The sequence below is a fragment of the Myxocyprinus asiaticus genome, chromosome 3 (assembly GCF_019703515.2).
Source record: "Myxocyprinus asiaticus isolate MX2 ecotype Aquarium Trade chromosome 3, UBuf_Myxa_2, whole genome shotgun sequence".
Classification (NCBI taxonomy): domain Eukaryota; kingdom Metazoa; phylum Chordata; class Actinopteri; order Cypriniformes; family Catostomidae; genus Myxocyprinus; species Myxocyprinus asiaticus.
Genome location: NC_059346.1, coordinates 60,595,820 through 60,611,522, shown reverse-complemented (window position 1 = coordinate 60,611,522; position 15,703 = coordinate 60,595,820). Strand labels below are relative to the sequence as shown.

Here is a 15,703-nt window from a genome sequence, read left to right as displayed (position 1 = left end):
TTAACTACACTATGTACATGGCCAAAGTCTTTTGTTTTTCCTTTCTACGTTGTGTTTACCTCTTTTTGTGCCTGCTCTCTTCTCAAAACTCACATCAAGCTTTTCTGTTTGACGTTCAGTGAGTGCTGGCATCCTTCATTCTCTCTTTCCCCTCACCCCCAATTTTGAAACAGATGTTGTTTATCAGATCCTATCATTACTAGCTAATTAAGCAGACATCTCTTCCTTCTCTTTTCCAGTCTGTCACTCTGTTATTCATGCAGATAGCCTGGTCTTTGTTTCCCCTCAGTGATGAATGCCTAAGCAGACACTTTATTTTTGGTGTTCTGCATCGGTTAAATAAATCTGTGCTAACATAGACATCCAGTGCTACTGTACAGTCAGGAGAGTACTGAGAGTTATAACAAATGTAAAAACATATTAACGTATAACTGTTATTGTTTGTATAAACTGCCATGTTAACATGTACAGCAAATTTTAAACCTTCAAATTTTAAATGATTCTAAAACAATGTGGACAAATTGGACAAATAGGCTATGTTCCAAAAGCTAATGAGCCTCTGTCTACTTTCTGTCTACTGCATACATAGGCAGCTGACTTCTAAGGCAGCATCCTAACAGAAATGGAACCTGACAAGTGATTCTTTACATAGGCAGCAAGTCATACAAATAGTGCTTCTCACATGAAGTGCACAGGAAACTCAACTCAAAATTGATTCCAATAGTTTGGACGTCCTTCACTAGAGTTTAACATCAGCATGACACTCTAATAAGCATAAAAACACACAGCACACACAAATAATGGGTAAATTAGTCCATCTTAATTAGAATTTTTGCTAACACTTTACATTAATGTTCCCTTTGTTAAGGGATTAAATATATTACATATTAATTAGTGACTAATAATACATTTACAAATGCATTATGAATCACTGATGTACGGTTATAACAACACAAATATAAAGAAAAATTTAAATTGAAATACCTGCCAAATATTGGCATTTACCTCATTAGTTAAAAATGCTCAACACCTATTCAGAATTAATAACCTATGAAAATGTATCTTAATGTAAATTGGAAACTTGTGGAGCATTTATTAAAGCTGAAATATGTAGCGTGACAACACAAGTGATTCAAGACATTAAAACATTACAGTAATTAATATAAACACAAAGCAGACTGTAGCAAAATGATACAATCCCTCCTTTTTTTTTTCTTTTTTTTTGATGTAATTATGAATAAGTGTATTAATGAAGCATTTCTTACATGTAAGTTAAAATGCTCACTATTTGGCAAGGATGAAAGTTACCCTTTTAACGCATGTTGTTATAACTGCATATAAATAATTTATAATGCATTTGTAAATAACATATTAGTCATTAATGAACCCCTTTATACAAAGGAAACATAAATTTAAAGTGTTTCAGAATTTGTTTTTATCAAAGTATTTTGGTACTCTTGCTTCCTCGGACATATTGGATGGATTGTTTTACTTGGCCCAATGCATGGATTACCTTCCTTGTGAAGGATAAATGCAAAAGCAGTTTTCTTAGGAGGCTGCCTTAAAATACTGCCGATGTAGGTATCTCATTGGGTTTTAGTACAGAGCTAATGTAAACGCAATATTGTGCTTGAAATTCCTATTTCAAGTCCTATTTTTGTCCTATTTTTTTTTTTTAATCTAAGAGTATACTGAAATGTATAGCCTACCAATTGCCATTTAATGTACTGCAGTTTAAGAAGTGCATTATTACTAAACTCTTAGTAAAAAAAAAAAATCTTTAGTTTTTTAGGAAAAAGCTGTTTGTTGCTTGCTTTTATTTTTCTTAGTTGTGGAGGCAAGTGTGAAAGGTCTTGGTGTGGTATGTGGTGATAGAGGTATTTCTTTTTGGAGTCTCCGTGTGTGCCCTGTTAGAGGGGTCAGAGGTTGGGAACCTGCCCTGTTAACCCTACAACCAGTCTGGCCCCAAGTCTGCCAAGGGATTCTGAGAGCCTGGGTATTTATGACCCGTCCCGAATAACCTCTGCTACCCAACACCCCTCAGAGGCTACCCCCACAATCCTCACCTACAACACTGTCTGTCTAGAGTAAACAAGAAAGTTATCGCCCCATCAACATATTCAGACTACTGTCTACCATATAGACAGAGCAAGGTATTTAGGTAAAGCTGAATTTACAGTGGGGTTCAGAAGTCTGAGACCATGTTGAAAATCTGGGATTCAAAATCTATGTTTGACCCTGAAGTAAAGAGAAAGTTTTCAAAGTAATGTTATGATGTAAACTGAATAAGAAATATTTCTGATTCAGCATGATTTCGAGGTCACTAATCTTGTTTTACTGAAACCATGCCAGTTTGAGTGCATGTTGCCATTAAAGCAAAAGAGGCACACACCAAACCTTAAGAACTTGTTTTTTTATTTTTTATTTAACGTTTCACTCAAATTGCTTGCTGAAAATATAATTTGAATTACAAAATTGTATTAAAATAGAAAAATTTAAAATAGAAACATTTTCACGAGTAGTCTCAGACCCACTGCATCCATTTTAATACGATTTTAATATATTTACATTTAGTCATTTAGCAAACGCTTTTATCCAAAGCAACTTACAAATGAGGAATATAGCAAGCAATTTGTCATACAAAGTTCAACAACATCTGCAGTGTTGTACTGCCAGGTTGTCAAGGTGGCTGGAGTAGTATAGGTGTCTCTAATAAACAAATGGCTGCATTTTTCATTGTTAAATTCAGAATGTTGTCTTTAGTGAATCTCTGTGTATACGAGTGGTTGTGTTCTCACTCGTGGCATACAGTCATTTATGTGTTGCAGCTGAAGATTTTCAGCATGCCAGTGTTTCGATGCTGCACATCTGGTTTCCTAATTTTCTTTCCCCTACTCCTTCCATGTCATGACACTGTTTTGTTTTTCTAAAATGGGATGGGGGGATGTGGAGGGGCTGATGGACAAGGGGAAATACTGATGAATGATGTCCTGAATCTAAAATATCAACAGCCTCTTTCTCTTTCTCAACCTTTGTTTTTAGACTTTGGTCAACAGTCTCACACATATTTCGTCCACTTCTGAAGTATGGCAATATGCCAACTTATAGGCATCAATATTCTTTAAAATAATCCACATCGTACAAAGAAATGTTAGAGATTTAAATGGAAATCGGTGTTATGCTGTGCTACAGTATGAGTCATTCTTAATTTTTTACATTTTGGAAACATGCGCATAACTGTAATTTTAGCTTTCGGAAAATTTGGAAACATTGATTTTAAAATTGACCTCCTGTTGTAGACTTTCCAGTGAAATCAGTCTGCCAGCATACATGGGAAACAGTGTTCCCATTAAGCTGCCTGCGTGGTTGGCTACGCACTTCTGGTGTTGGTCCCATGTGCACAGAAAAAATATCTGCACAGATGGCAGAATCAAAAATGTATGAGAGAAAACCTAGACATTTCTTGAATAAAAGCTAATTGAAATACAAAAATCCACTTTTTTTAATATGGAGAGGAAGCTGTGAGAAATCTTGGAAAACCGAGAGGCATCTGTGGATCTGTGCAGTAGAACTTGCAGAGATGATGCCTAATGTACAGTACATGCCACTGTCTATTACAGGCTGATCTCATGAAATTTACATGACAATGGCATCATATTTGCAAACCAAAATTACGTGTTTTATTACATGTTAGACTGCAGTTTCCCAGTGAAATGTCCAGCGGGGGGTGCCAAAATTGAGTGAAATGACATTGTAATCAGACAAGGTTTTTAAGGTGAATATTAAATGGATGTTTTAATCAGTAAAGCCCAAAATATACTTCGGTCAGGGCAGGACGTGCAACACAAATCTAATTATCAGCAGAGTGCTCGAGCACTGAACATGCGCAGCCCGATTTTAATAACTGCACTTCTTTGAATGTGCAGAATGCATATGTGCCTAGAGTTATTTGCATTAATTAGTGGGTTCACAAGGTGGCAACACTCCCAATTGAGCTGTTGCTGTCACAAAGAAGCGCTAGATGAAAATGTAATCGCCGATAAAAATCAGGAGATGAAGGTAAAAACAACAAAAGTGGAGGTGCAAGTCAAGAGCACGTGTGTGAGGTGGCCTGGAGATACCTGCTTTTGTGTAACTCGAGTCTTAAGGAATATAAAGACATCTTTATGGGTCTAAACTCCCGAAGAGAAATAGTCCGGTGTCTCATAACAGTCGTAGCACGCATGCGCCAACTGCTTGTGTATCCACGCATAGTTATATGGAGTATACTTTGACAGGCTCGCATTCGACTTTACGCAGTCATCGAGCATTCATGTAAAATTGGAAGTATCCCTAGGGCTTAAAACTTACCTGCCTATAAACAAAACCAAACGTGTCTTAAAAGATAAATGAGAAGTAAACAAAACAGACATGCTTACTCTAAACCAACACCTAAACCTAACTGATAGTGATCAAAATGGGATGTGAACGAAACAGAGATACTAACCTTTAACGCTTAAACCACACAGATTTTTTTTAAAGCAAATTCGACATGAAAGGCACTTTCGCTTCAGTTTCACTATCGTTTTGAGCATCCTTGGCTGGGCTCGAGGCTTGGTCTCCAAGTCCAGAGTCCAACACTCTATCAGGTGAGCTTGTTATTCATATTGGAATGTTTAAATGTAGGTGGGTCTATAATACAAAAATGTATAGTTTTTCAATTTATGCGTTAGAGTAAAAGTGTTTTGATAAAATAACATAGCAGGGTGTGAGTAATAGAGCGAAAAATAAATGTTTATTATGTCATAAACAGCTATAGTACGCCTGATTTGTGTGAAAGTGAATAAATCACTTGTAGTTGTAGTGCCGCTAGTGTTAATTTCACCATTAAACTGCAGCACAATGTAGAAAGCGGCACGTAAAACACTGCATGTAGTTATAGTAACGTTCATTGTATGAGACTAGGTTGGTCTATAATGTTGTCAATATAATTTTTTTTAAATACAAATAGTAAATTAATAAACAACAGTATAAATATGTAAATAAAATGAACACAATGCAACTCCACTAAATATTTTACACTAATATTTACTCAAAGCAATGTAATCTTTGTAACTTTTGCCTGATGACTGATAAAGCATTTTATATATCACATACAGTAAATGTGGATATTTGGCATTGTGATTTACAAGGCTAGATGAGACTACATGCTCACCTCCTCCCATAGTTTGTGTGGAACTTCTTGTTTAAAGCCATTTAGACAAAACTCAATAGAACTTGGAAAATTTTTAATTTCAGTTAAATTCCTATTTTTCGCCAAAACTTTCAGTTCAGTCAAACAAGTCTGTAGGTTGCAAAAATATTTCTGCTGTTGTCAAGACTTTGTTGATTTGCGAATATGCAAATATGGTCGTTTTTAAAGCAAGGAGCTTATGTGGTCCCATTCAAAAAGGTTTTGTGTGTGAGTGTGTGTTTTACTTTTTGGGTTAAGCATGTTGTCACCTTCAGAAGGCAGCCCCATGCTGAGCGGCTCGTGTTTAGTGTTGAGAAGCGGAGCAGATGCGCACAAAGCTTAGAGGCCTGACCAGAGACGCCCCACTGAGGCAGTGTGGAAACTGACCCACGCTTTAAGATGAGGGTCTACTTTCTGTTTGGGTTTTCTAACTAGTGATCCTGAATCTAAGAATCAAGTGTTGTGCTGCCCAAAGAATGATTTGTCTGGCGATATCTGCAGACTACAGGCATCACATCCACATAGATTGTGAATTTGTTCAAGTAAAACTAAGAAACAAGCTCTCATAATATTATAAATGGGCTGTTTTTAACTAAGTTCAACAAGAAATTAACAAATTGAAAAATAGAAAATTGTGCAGTGACCTAAACAACATGATCACACAGGAATTTGGCATATTGTTTCCGAATGTTCCAATACCCTGACATCGGCCCCAATATGCCGAGTTACTGACAAGGGGCATCTCCCATCAGACATTTTTGCCTCGGTTCAAGTCTGTTTACCTTCTTCTGTGACCTAACCTAAAGCACACTGGGCCAACTGCATGGTAGCACGCGGTTCTCATCCTGCATTGAAACCAGGAAGTAATTGCGTTTGCAATGTTGCAATTGTGAATCAGTGATGAGTGTGATTTGGAGGTTCATTTTTCACTCTAACATTATGTTTTTACTCCACTAACAGTTAGGTTTAGGGTTGTGTTAGGTTTTGGGGTTTGGTGGAAGAGTTGATAAAATTACATTCCTCCTCACTGTACTACATCAGCTAAAAACAACTTGCTTTACATTTTTTTTGGCGCCTCTCTGTGGTCATTTCACCTGGAAACTGGAGCTCACACGTGCCATTCGTTCAAAAACACTTCCCTCATCGGCCAATGGGGGGCAGTGCTTCGAATTTTGGTAAGCACAGACTAGTCTCAGCCTCAGACAGCACACCCACGGACCGCCCACAGTCCGGCCTGGCTACGTGAGACTAGGCAAAGACCAACTTTAGCTCAAGAAAAGTCAACCTAAACAATATTTTATAATTGAGATTCTTCAAAGTAGGTACTTTTTGCCTAAATTACTGCACTGCACACACTGGGCATTCTCTCAACCAACTTCGTAAGGTGAACGCTACAGCACTAATCTTTGGAAATGTATTGTAGCTAGTTACTGGAAAAGCTACACTATTGTGGAAATAGCTTAGCAACTGTCATGCTACTCAGAAATGTAGTTAAAAGTGTCACAAATTTTAGTTAGTTACTCCCCAACACGTACAGTATATACTGTATGCACAGTGGAGCAGAAACCAAATGCAACTAAGATCCAAATGGACCCAACTATTTCCAAGATTTCAAACTTTGTGAGGAAAAATTTAACTTTTGAAAGAACAAAGCATCAATTAAAGAATGATTGTTTTTGAATGAGCACATCATAAAATTCATCTGATCTACATGCTTTTGAGACCAAATATTCATTAGCAGCACATTTAAGACCTGCCTCCACTGAGTGTAATATCACAACAATGTAAAAACGCATTGTTGTGATTAAACTTTTGCTTATGACACAACAGAGATGGAGGGTTGTTGTGTTGAAGAAGCAAGGAGTCCTAATTAATTATGCAAAATAAGTCTAATTATGATGCTGTGAATGGACGCATGGCAGAAGGTGTGAGGCAGTGAGGCTTAGAGATTTGCATGCTAAGTGGGTGAGGGAGTGACTAATGCATGTTAATGTGTGCTTGGCCAATGTGCTTTAATTTGCCTGCTTACAGCTGTGCGTTACAATTTGAAAAAGTTGATCATATACCTGAGGTGAAAAGAGTGGCACAGTGACACGGGCATGAAACAACACATAGACCTTGGTGGGTCTATGGTAAGGGACTATGAGAAGTCTAGTCGCTCAGTTTTAGTTCATCTGGATGCTACATAAACTCTCTCCACAAAATTCGGTATAAGGGGCCCAAGCAGGAAAATTCCTGGGGTCCTTTTGCTTTTAATATGTTTTTTTCATTCTCTTATTCTTTTTTTTTTTTTTTTTTTCAAAACAGCCATGACTTTGGGACCATAGCTGCTGAACTGATTTGCACAAAATTTTGCATGAATGCTCTTTCGATATCAAATATTGTGAATGGTTAGTTGAAACAAAAACAATCACAGAATTATTAGAAAATTACTGTTTCTGTGTTGCTTATTTATGTTGCTAAATGTATTAATTTTGGGTTGGATTAGTGCTGTGGTTGCTATCAGTGATGAAAAATTGGTTACACTACATTAATGTTCCCTTTGTTAAGGGTTTATAAAGGGGTTCATTAATTACTAATAATGAATGTACAGATCCTTAATAAATCATTGAAATACATTTTTAACAACATGAATAAAGGGGCAACTTTCATGTAATACTTGCTAAATAGTGAGCCATTATATTGAATGTTATAAATGATTAATAGCACTTCTTCGACATTACAAACCTATGAAAATTTACAGTACCTTACTGTAGAGTGGACACATATGAAGAATTTATTAAAGTGATAGTTCACCCAAAAATGAAAATGCTCTCATCATTTACTCACCCTCATGCCATCCCAGATATGTATGACTTTCTTTCTTCTGCTGAACACAAACAAAGATTTTTAGTAGAATATCTCAGCTCTGTAAGTCCATACAATGCATGTGGATGGTGGCCAGGCATTTCAAGCTCCAAAAATCACATAAAGGAAACATAAATGTAATCCAAATGGACTCCAGTGGTTAAATACAGGTCTTCAGAATATGATAGGTGTGGGTGAGAAACAGAACAATATTTAAGTCCTTTAACACTAAATTTCTGCTTCACTTTCAGATGTGAAAGTGAAACTAAACAGGCAACACAAGTGACATTCAGATGTAAAAGTGAAAGTGGACATTTGTGGTAAAAAAAAAAAAAAAAGGACTTTTTTATCCAAATTTTGATCTGTTTCAAAACTACAGCAATGTTATAAAATACTCAGAAGTCAATATTATGTTACAATAACTACACGGGAAAACGTAGATACATCGCAATCAGTAAACATGAGTAATGTTCGATTCAGTAAACCATGACAACCAGTATAAGCTTTAACAACCCTACCTGAAAACACATCCAAGCAGTATAGCAAGTAAACAACTTTGCCAAACAGTTAACAGATAAAAATCCATCCAGTCTGCTTTCCTGATGCTGCTGTCCTGAACTGTGTGACTGACTGAACAGCGTAGTTTCTCCATCTGGAACACACGAGAGCCGGTACTTTTTTTTTTGTTTACAGACATGACGTAAAGACGCAAGGATGAATGAATGAAAAAAAAAAAAAGCTTCCGTAGCGCAGCTTTCCCAAAAGGGAATATAAATGTAAAGTGTTACTGAAAAAAATCTTAACCAATGTGAAGACAACATGTGGAAGGGAGAGAGACAGGGGATATCTGTTGCCTGTGTTTTTATATTTTTAATAGTATATTGCCTGTTTCCACTTGCAAAATCACAATAAACCTAACTGGTTTTGACTTTGTCAGAGAGTATGACAGAGAGACTAATGATTTCTAACACAGCAGCCAAACTTTTTAGAGCAGAGGTCTTGACCCCTAATGGTAAATCATTATGACACAACCAACAACAACAACAACAACAACAACAATATTGATTGTCTTTAGTTTTAAAAGCTCAAACCCAGAGGTAGAGCATATTATAAAAATAAATAAATACATAAAATATAAAAAAACGGCAGTCATTTTTGTTTAACATACAGTACTGTCAAAAAGTTTTTAGGCAGTTGTGAAAAATGTTGTATAGTTAGAATGTTTTTTCTTCCTATTTTCTATTGACACACTAAAGCAGAAGATATAAATAACCATCTTAAGACAAATGTTTTTGTGAAATATCTCATTTGCATAAGACTTTTGCACAATACTGTATATACTGTATATACATTTCTGTGCAAAAGTCTTAGGCACATAAGATGCTTCAAAAAAACATTTGTCTTAAAATGGTTATTTATATCTTCAGCTTTAGTGTGTCAAAAGGAAATATACATTTTAGACTCCCAAACATTTCTTTTGCAAATAGAATAGAATAGAAGAACAGGGAGCCCTGCAACAGATGGCATGGTCCCCACAGAGCCCCCCACTGAACATCATGTCAGTCTGAGATTACATAAAGAGACAGAAGCAATTGAGACAGCCTAAATAGAGAATTGTGACGAATTCTCCAAGAAGCTTGGAACATCCTCTCTGCCATCCAGGTGTACCTAGGAGAATTGGTGCTGTTTTAAAGGCAAAGTTGGTCACACCAAATATTGATTTAGCTTTTTTATGTTTACTGGACTTTGTATGATGTTAACTGATAAATGAAAACTATTTATGGTATTATTTTTGAAGATATCCTCACTATGCATCATTTTTCCCAAGTGCCTAAAACTTTTGCACAGTACTGTAAATATTTATTTGATCAAACAGGACTTATATCAACAATTTTAAAGAAACCAGGGTTTTTACTGTAGTAAAGTCTACAGTAGATTTGAATCAGGGCTGCAACCATCATAGACAATGAGGGGGAGACATTGATTTGAAAACACTTAAAATGTTGCAAGCTACACTTATTACTGTTTTAAATGTAATTTTCTCACTCCTGGAATGTTTGTCACTGATGTGTTTTTATGTATGTTGTCTTTCTCTCTTACACTGGGAATTTTGGGATTGCGTCAAAGCTGGGTTACCATAGTAGCAGGCCATTATTGTGGTACAATTCACTTCCGGGATTTAAAGTCTCTTCCTCTCCATCTACTCTTCCAGATAATGATGTGTCCTTAAACATGTCCGTGTTTGAAAGCACACAAACACACGTGAATCTGCATGTGCTTGATCACTGTAGATCATTTGAAAATATGAAATGAACACGTATGCCTGTCTCACATTGTAACAGACTGCTTGATCTGCTCATCCTGTGGGAGTTTCAAGCACTGCATTGTGGGATACAAGTGTCTTCTGGTCCCCTGAGATTTCCCGGTGGTTTTTAATGTATTATTTCCTGCATATTTCAACAGCTTTTCTGCTTTCTTGCTTGAAATTTCTCCTTGAATAAACTGTTTACAGTTCGGCTGTCTTTTATATTTCCCACAGATTTTTCTTGAAGTTCTTCCTAAAGTGCAATCAAAATTGTCTGAAGACAGCAGGGAACCCCCGAGACATGAGGAGATTTCAGGTATGGATTAATACATACATGAAAATCAGTGTTGGGGAAGCTACTTTCAGACTGCTTCCATTACTACAAGCTACTCATAACTTAAAGTCCACATTTCAACAAATAGCGTGACAACATTAAATTGAACATAGATTTATCATTTATATACATTAATAAAACAAGAAAGCCCCCTGTTTTATATAACTGAAGTGAAATATAGTGATAAACAGCAGAAAAATAATGCAAAGTCCCTCCTTTTAAGGCTGTGCGTCGCTCAAGTGAATCAGTGAATCATTTAGGTGAACTAGTTCACTTACATGAAACATCCAAAAGAACCGGTTCATTTACACTGAATCACTTAAATTGTTTGCTTTCCCATCACTACATGAGAGACTGGATGGATTAGGTGAGTGTGTTTCCCAATACAATGTGATAAATGTAGCATTTTGTGACGCTACAGTGCAGCTTGTTGGAAAAAGTAGCTTGTTACTTGAAATAGCTTAGCTATTGTAACGCTATATACTGACAAATGTAGTTCATTTAGTAGAGTCACTACTTTTATTTAACTATTCCCCAACACTGACTTTAAGGCAGAATTAGTCACAGCCTTTTTTTTTTTTTATGTGGCCCATTTCTTTTCTCTACACTGCAAAAAATCCTATTCTCAATCAGTTTCTTTGTTTTGTTTCCAGTAAAAATATCTGAACATCCTTAAAATAAGATACATTTACACGTGCAGCAAAATTACATACAGTATCAAGAATTTATCTTGAAAATAAGAATGTTTCAGTTGTTTTTCTGTAAAACAATACAAAATTACTGATTAGTTTTGCATAAACTGAGAGTATTATTGTGTTTTATCTTGAGTTAAGAGAGAAAGTGTGAGTATAGTATCTGAGACTAGACAGTGAAAAGACTCGCCAGAGAGAAAGCAGTGGAGTGAGAAAAACAGGGAGCATCAGGAAATCAGTCGAGGTGCTTCAGGAAGTCGTCAAGATTTGAGTGATGGGCTCCAGATGGGAGGGGTCAGGCCCTGTGACCCAGGAAATGCTCACTAGGGACCCTCCTGCTGCACTTCCTCCCACTTGTCTTTCACGAGTCTGACATTTCGTCCCTCACTCTTCTTTTCCTTGCTGTTCTTTGTTGGTTTTTCTGAGTTTGTTTTTCTTTTTTTTTTTCTTTTTTTGTAGGTCTTACTGCACTAAATGTATGTGGTGCTCTGACAATGTTGAGAAATTATAATTATTTACTCTAGAATCATGTTGTGCTTTCCCACTTTGCCACATTTTTGTAGTATCTTTCATATGTCTTATTGTCATTTGCAGTCTTTTATACATAATAGTTCTTAACTTATCTAACACACAACAATAGGACAACTATTCCTTTTTTAAGTAGGCCACAGATACAGAGAGATAAGATAGAGAAGGGAAGATCGAGGTGGAAAGATGGGAAAGAAAGAGAGAGAGAGAGAGAGAGAGAGAGAGAGAGACAATATACAGAGCTACTGTAAGAATATGACAGCACTGGGAGAAGAATTCATGAGAAAACGGAAAGGAAATAAGTAGGGTGCCAGAACAATGACTAAAGTATTTGAATCTGAATTTTGTTCATTTGAATTCTAGACATGTGACATTTAACAAAATTAAAGGAACATGGAAACTTGACCTTTGGTCTAGTTTGTTTACGATCTGAATTTGATAGAATTGTATTTGGAGTTCTGAATTTCTTCTTAATTTGAAAATGGTATTATCTGAATATTTATAGCTAATTTCACCCAAAAAAACCGGCTGTTTAAAAGTAGATTTTTCACACGGTTAACGCATTTAACAATTTAACATCATATTCTGACATTTTATTCAGCTCCATGTGAGTTCTAAACATTGGTTGGAGTAGGTCGGAACCTTTGTGATGTGTCCGGATTATTACACTGATGGACACACTACAAACAAGCACACAGCGATTCTGTGTCAGTGATCAAGTGATGGGGAAAGGACCTCTAAATGCTCTTTGTAGTACAAAACAAAACCAAATGGGACCTGTGACAGAAATCAAGTACTTTCCAGCCTCTGTATGGTGCAATTTAATTACCACAGAAGCATGTCAAGTCTTAACTATCACCAAAATGGCAATTCTGATAAAGCATCATTATGTGGGCAGTGCCAGTGCTAAAAGCAGAACAAGACATCTGCATCGCTTTTCATAGCTGAAAAATTTTCAAAGCTGAAAAAAGCTCAAATAAACACTGTTCAAAGTGGTGCTTGACATTGGTGTTGATGCTCTGACGCGAATCATGAATGCGTCTTCACGATTGCTATAGCAAAGTTGATTCATACTGTTATATTGTGGAGGATAAGAGTTTAAGAGATTTAATGCGCATTGCTATGAATACCCAACCCATGGGGACTAGTTCTTTCAATTAGTTCTCCCACTTAGACTTTGGTAAACGTTTTATGTTACTTGAATTGGTGCTATTTTAGTTCATTTCTGTCCTTACACTGTGGAAGACTTTGACTTGATAGGCAAAGAGAGATTAATGGGGGATTGTAAAACCACAATTTTCTCTTCTGCTCTTTGGTTTTTAATTTGTGTAATGCTCTTAAAGGCAAATAGTTCAACAATACCAATAACACTGTGGGTTTTAACTCAACAGTAATCAGTTTCTCAAGATGACATTGCAAGTACTGTATATAATTTATCATCATAGGAGATAATAAATCAGATCATTTATCATTATCACTGTTTTTTTAGTTGACAATTAAAGCATATTCTTCTAAATGCTTCTTTCATTTTGTGGATCACATGAATGTACTCCCTCAAACTGTTTTTGCAATCAACATGTCTTTCTCGCTCCACATTCTAACAGGTGGTTTTGTCCACCACAGTAAGTGTGGATGGTCCCGTTTTAGCCATTTCCGATAATATGTTTGTACACAACAACTCCAAACATGGACGTCGTGCTCGTAGAATGGATTCTGGCGAGACTGTGGAGACTAACATGGAATATGGTGAGATTTAGAAGAAATAACATTGACATTGACTTGTTTGCTATAATGAGTAGTCATAAGTTTGATATACTAATAAGTTGTTGAATAACAGTGTAATATACTTATATATAGTGTATGTATATACACTAATATGTGTCTTCAATGTTTAATTGTATAGTGGTGGTCATTAACCCACAATCGTATACATGTAAACAAATTCAAATTTAGCTTGTATACTGTTGAAAAATGGAGATCTATGTTGACATGGGACTTTTGGAAAAAATACTGTGAGATGTTTCTTAGACCTTAAATAACAATAACTTGGATCACTGACATTATGTTAATTTTCTTCCTCTCTTCTCTCTACACTTCAGCTACACCCTGTATCAAAGCCATCAGCCCTAGTGAAGGCTGGACTACAGGAGGAGCTATGGTCATTGTGATTGGAGAAAACTTCTTTGATGGTCTACAGGTGGTGTTCGGGAGCATGCTAGTGTGGAGTGAGGTAAATATGAAGAGTATATAGGAGCATACTTAAAGTAGCTTAGAATGAGGATAAGCTCAATGATTAACTGAAGTTTTTCTACAATGTAATTGAAACACTTGTTTTTCTGTCATTGTTTACACAGTTAATCACTCCTCATGCAATCCGTGTTCAGACTCCTCCCAGACACATTCCAGGGGTTGTGGAAGTCACACTATCTTATAAATCCAAGCAGTTCTGTAAAGGAGCTCCAGGACGCTTCATTTACACGGGTAAATACGCACTTAGACATCCTTATAATCATAAATTTAATATGCAGAAACTATAAGTAAGCCATTCATAGATTGACATCCTGAATTCCTGAGCATAAACACAGCGGCTCTGTCAAGCTTGCAAAACATTGCCTTGTTTGTTTGCGTGGCCCAACATGTCAACTTCTGACTCAACCAGTGGTGTGAGTTTGTGGTGTGACTATCTATTTAGGAAACCTGTTTGTAAACAATAATTATTTTTCCAAATCCATTTGGAGTCGCATGCAGGAATTACATACTTGACCGTTAACCATTTTTGAACACAAGACATTGATATTGTCAATTAGAAAAAGAGTGTTTATCGTATCATACAGTACATAAATACATTACCTGATTCCTATTTAAAGTACATACAGTGGAATTTAAACATGATAGCAATATTTGGAAAATTCTCACTCATTATGATCTTTTTAGCACTGAATGAGCCAACTATTGACTACGGCTTCCAGAGACTTCAAAAGCTTATCCCCCGACACCCTGGTGACCCCGACAAATTGGCAAAGGTTAGTACATTAAAATTTGTGCATTTGACAGACACTTAATTCCACAGCAACTTGCAGTGATTTCAAGGTATAGCCTACATTGAACCAACATCCCTGTTTTGCTAGCTATATGCCCTACCAACACTAAAAATAGTCTTGTTGTTTCAACATAAATAAAAGTGTCCATGCTGCCATAAAATTTCAAGTTTTGTCAACTTAAGATGGAAAGTTAAAAGTTGACACAGTTGACCTAAATGTACCGTATCTTGTTAAATGAGCATTGTGTCTGTTTAAATAAACTTGATTTTCTTTGTTCAGTCAACTTGATTTAAGTTTAGTTCAACCTGAAAACTGAAGTTCATCTGATTTTATCATTATTCTTGCTGCATACCATAGCTGTAGTTTGGGTGTAAGATGCAACCTAAGGATAAATAGCCTTTAATAGACTAGAGACGGACTTAAGATTGTCAAGCTCTTTAGATGTAAAGCAAGTATTCACATGAAAGATAAGTTCTGAATAGTCAATACATGATAAATAACTGAAATAACTGAGTCATGACATAATCTTTTTTTATAATTGTATTATCTTCCCTGAGGTCCACTAGAATGTTAGTAAAGTTTTTTTTTGTTGTTGTTGCACCAAACAGTCATAATTTAGTTATGTTAAATACTATTCCACCCTATCTCTGACCCTCTGTCTGAAACGCATGGTTTTAAGCTGTCTGGCCCTTTAAGACTTAAATGTAAATGGCCACTGTTGTGACTGGCTAACATCATGCAGCC

At 36.2% G+C, this 15,703-nt stretch overlaps 1 protein-coding gene across 2 annotated transcripts in view; it reads left to right on the top strand.

Moving 5' to 3' along the window:
* The window catches only part of LOC127426463 (transcription factor COE2), a 45,195-nt gene that overhangs the window by 20,739 nt on the left and 8,753 nt on the right, over positions 1–15,703 (top strand). For both annotated transcript variants that reach the window (XM_051673308.1, XM_051673299.1), the window contains exons 7-11: positions 10,599–10,680; positions 13,523–13,664; positions 14,018–14,148; positions 14,273–14,399; positions 14,853–14,941. In XM_051673308.1, the coding sequence (XP_051529268.1) occupies positions 10,599–10,680; positions 13,523–13,664; positions 14,018–14,148; positions 14,273–14,399; positions 14,853–14,941 (571 nt within the window). The remainder of the gene's footprint in view (positions 1–10,598; positions 10,681–13,522; positions 13,665–14,017; positions 14,149–14,272; positions 14,400–14,852; positions 14,942–15,703) is intronic.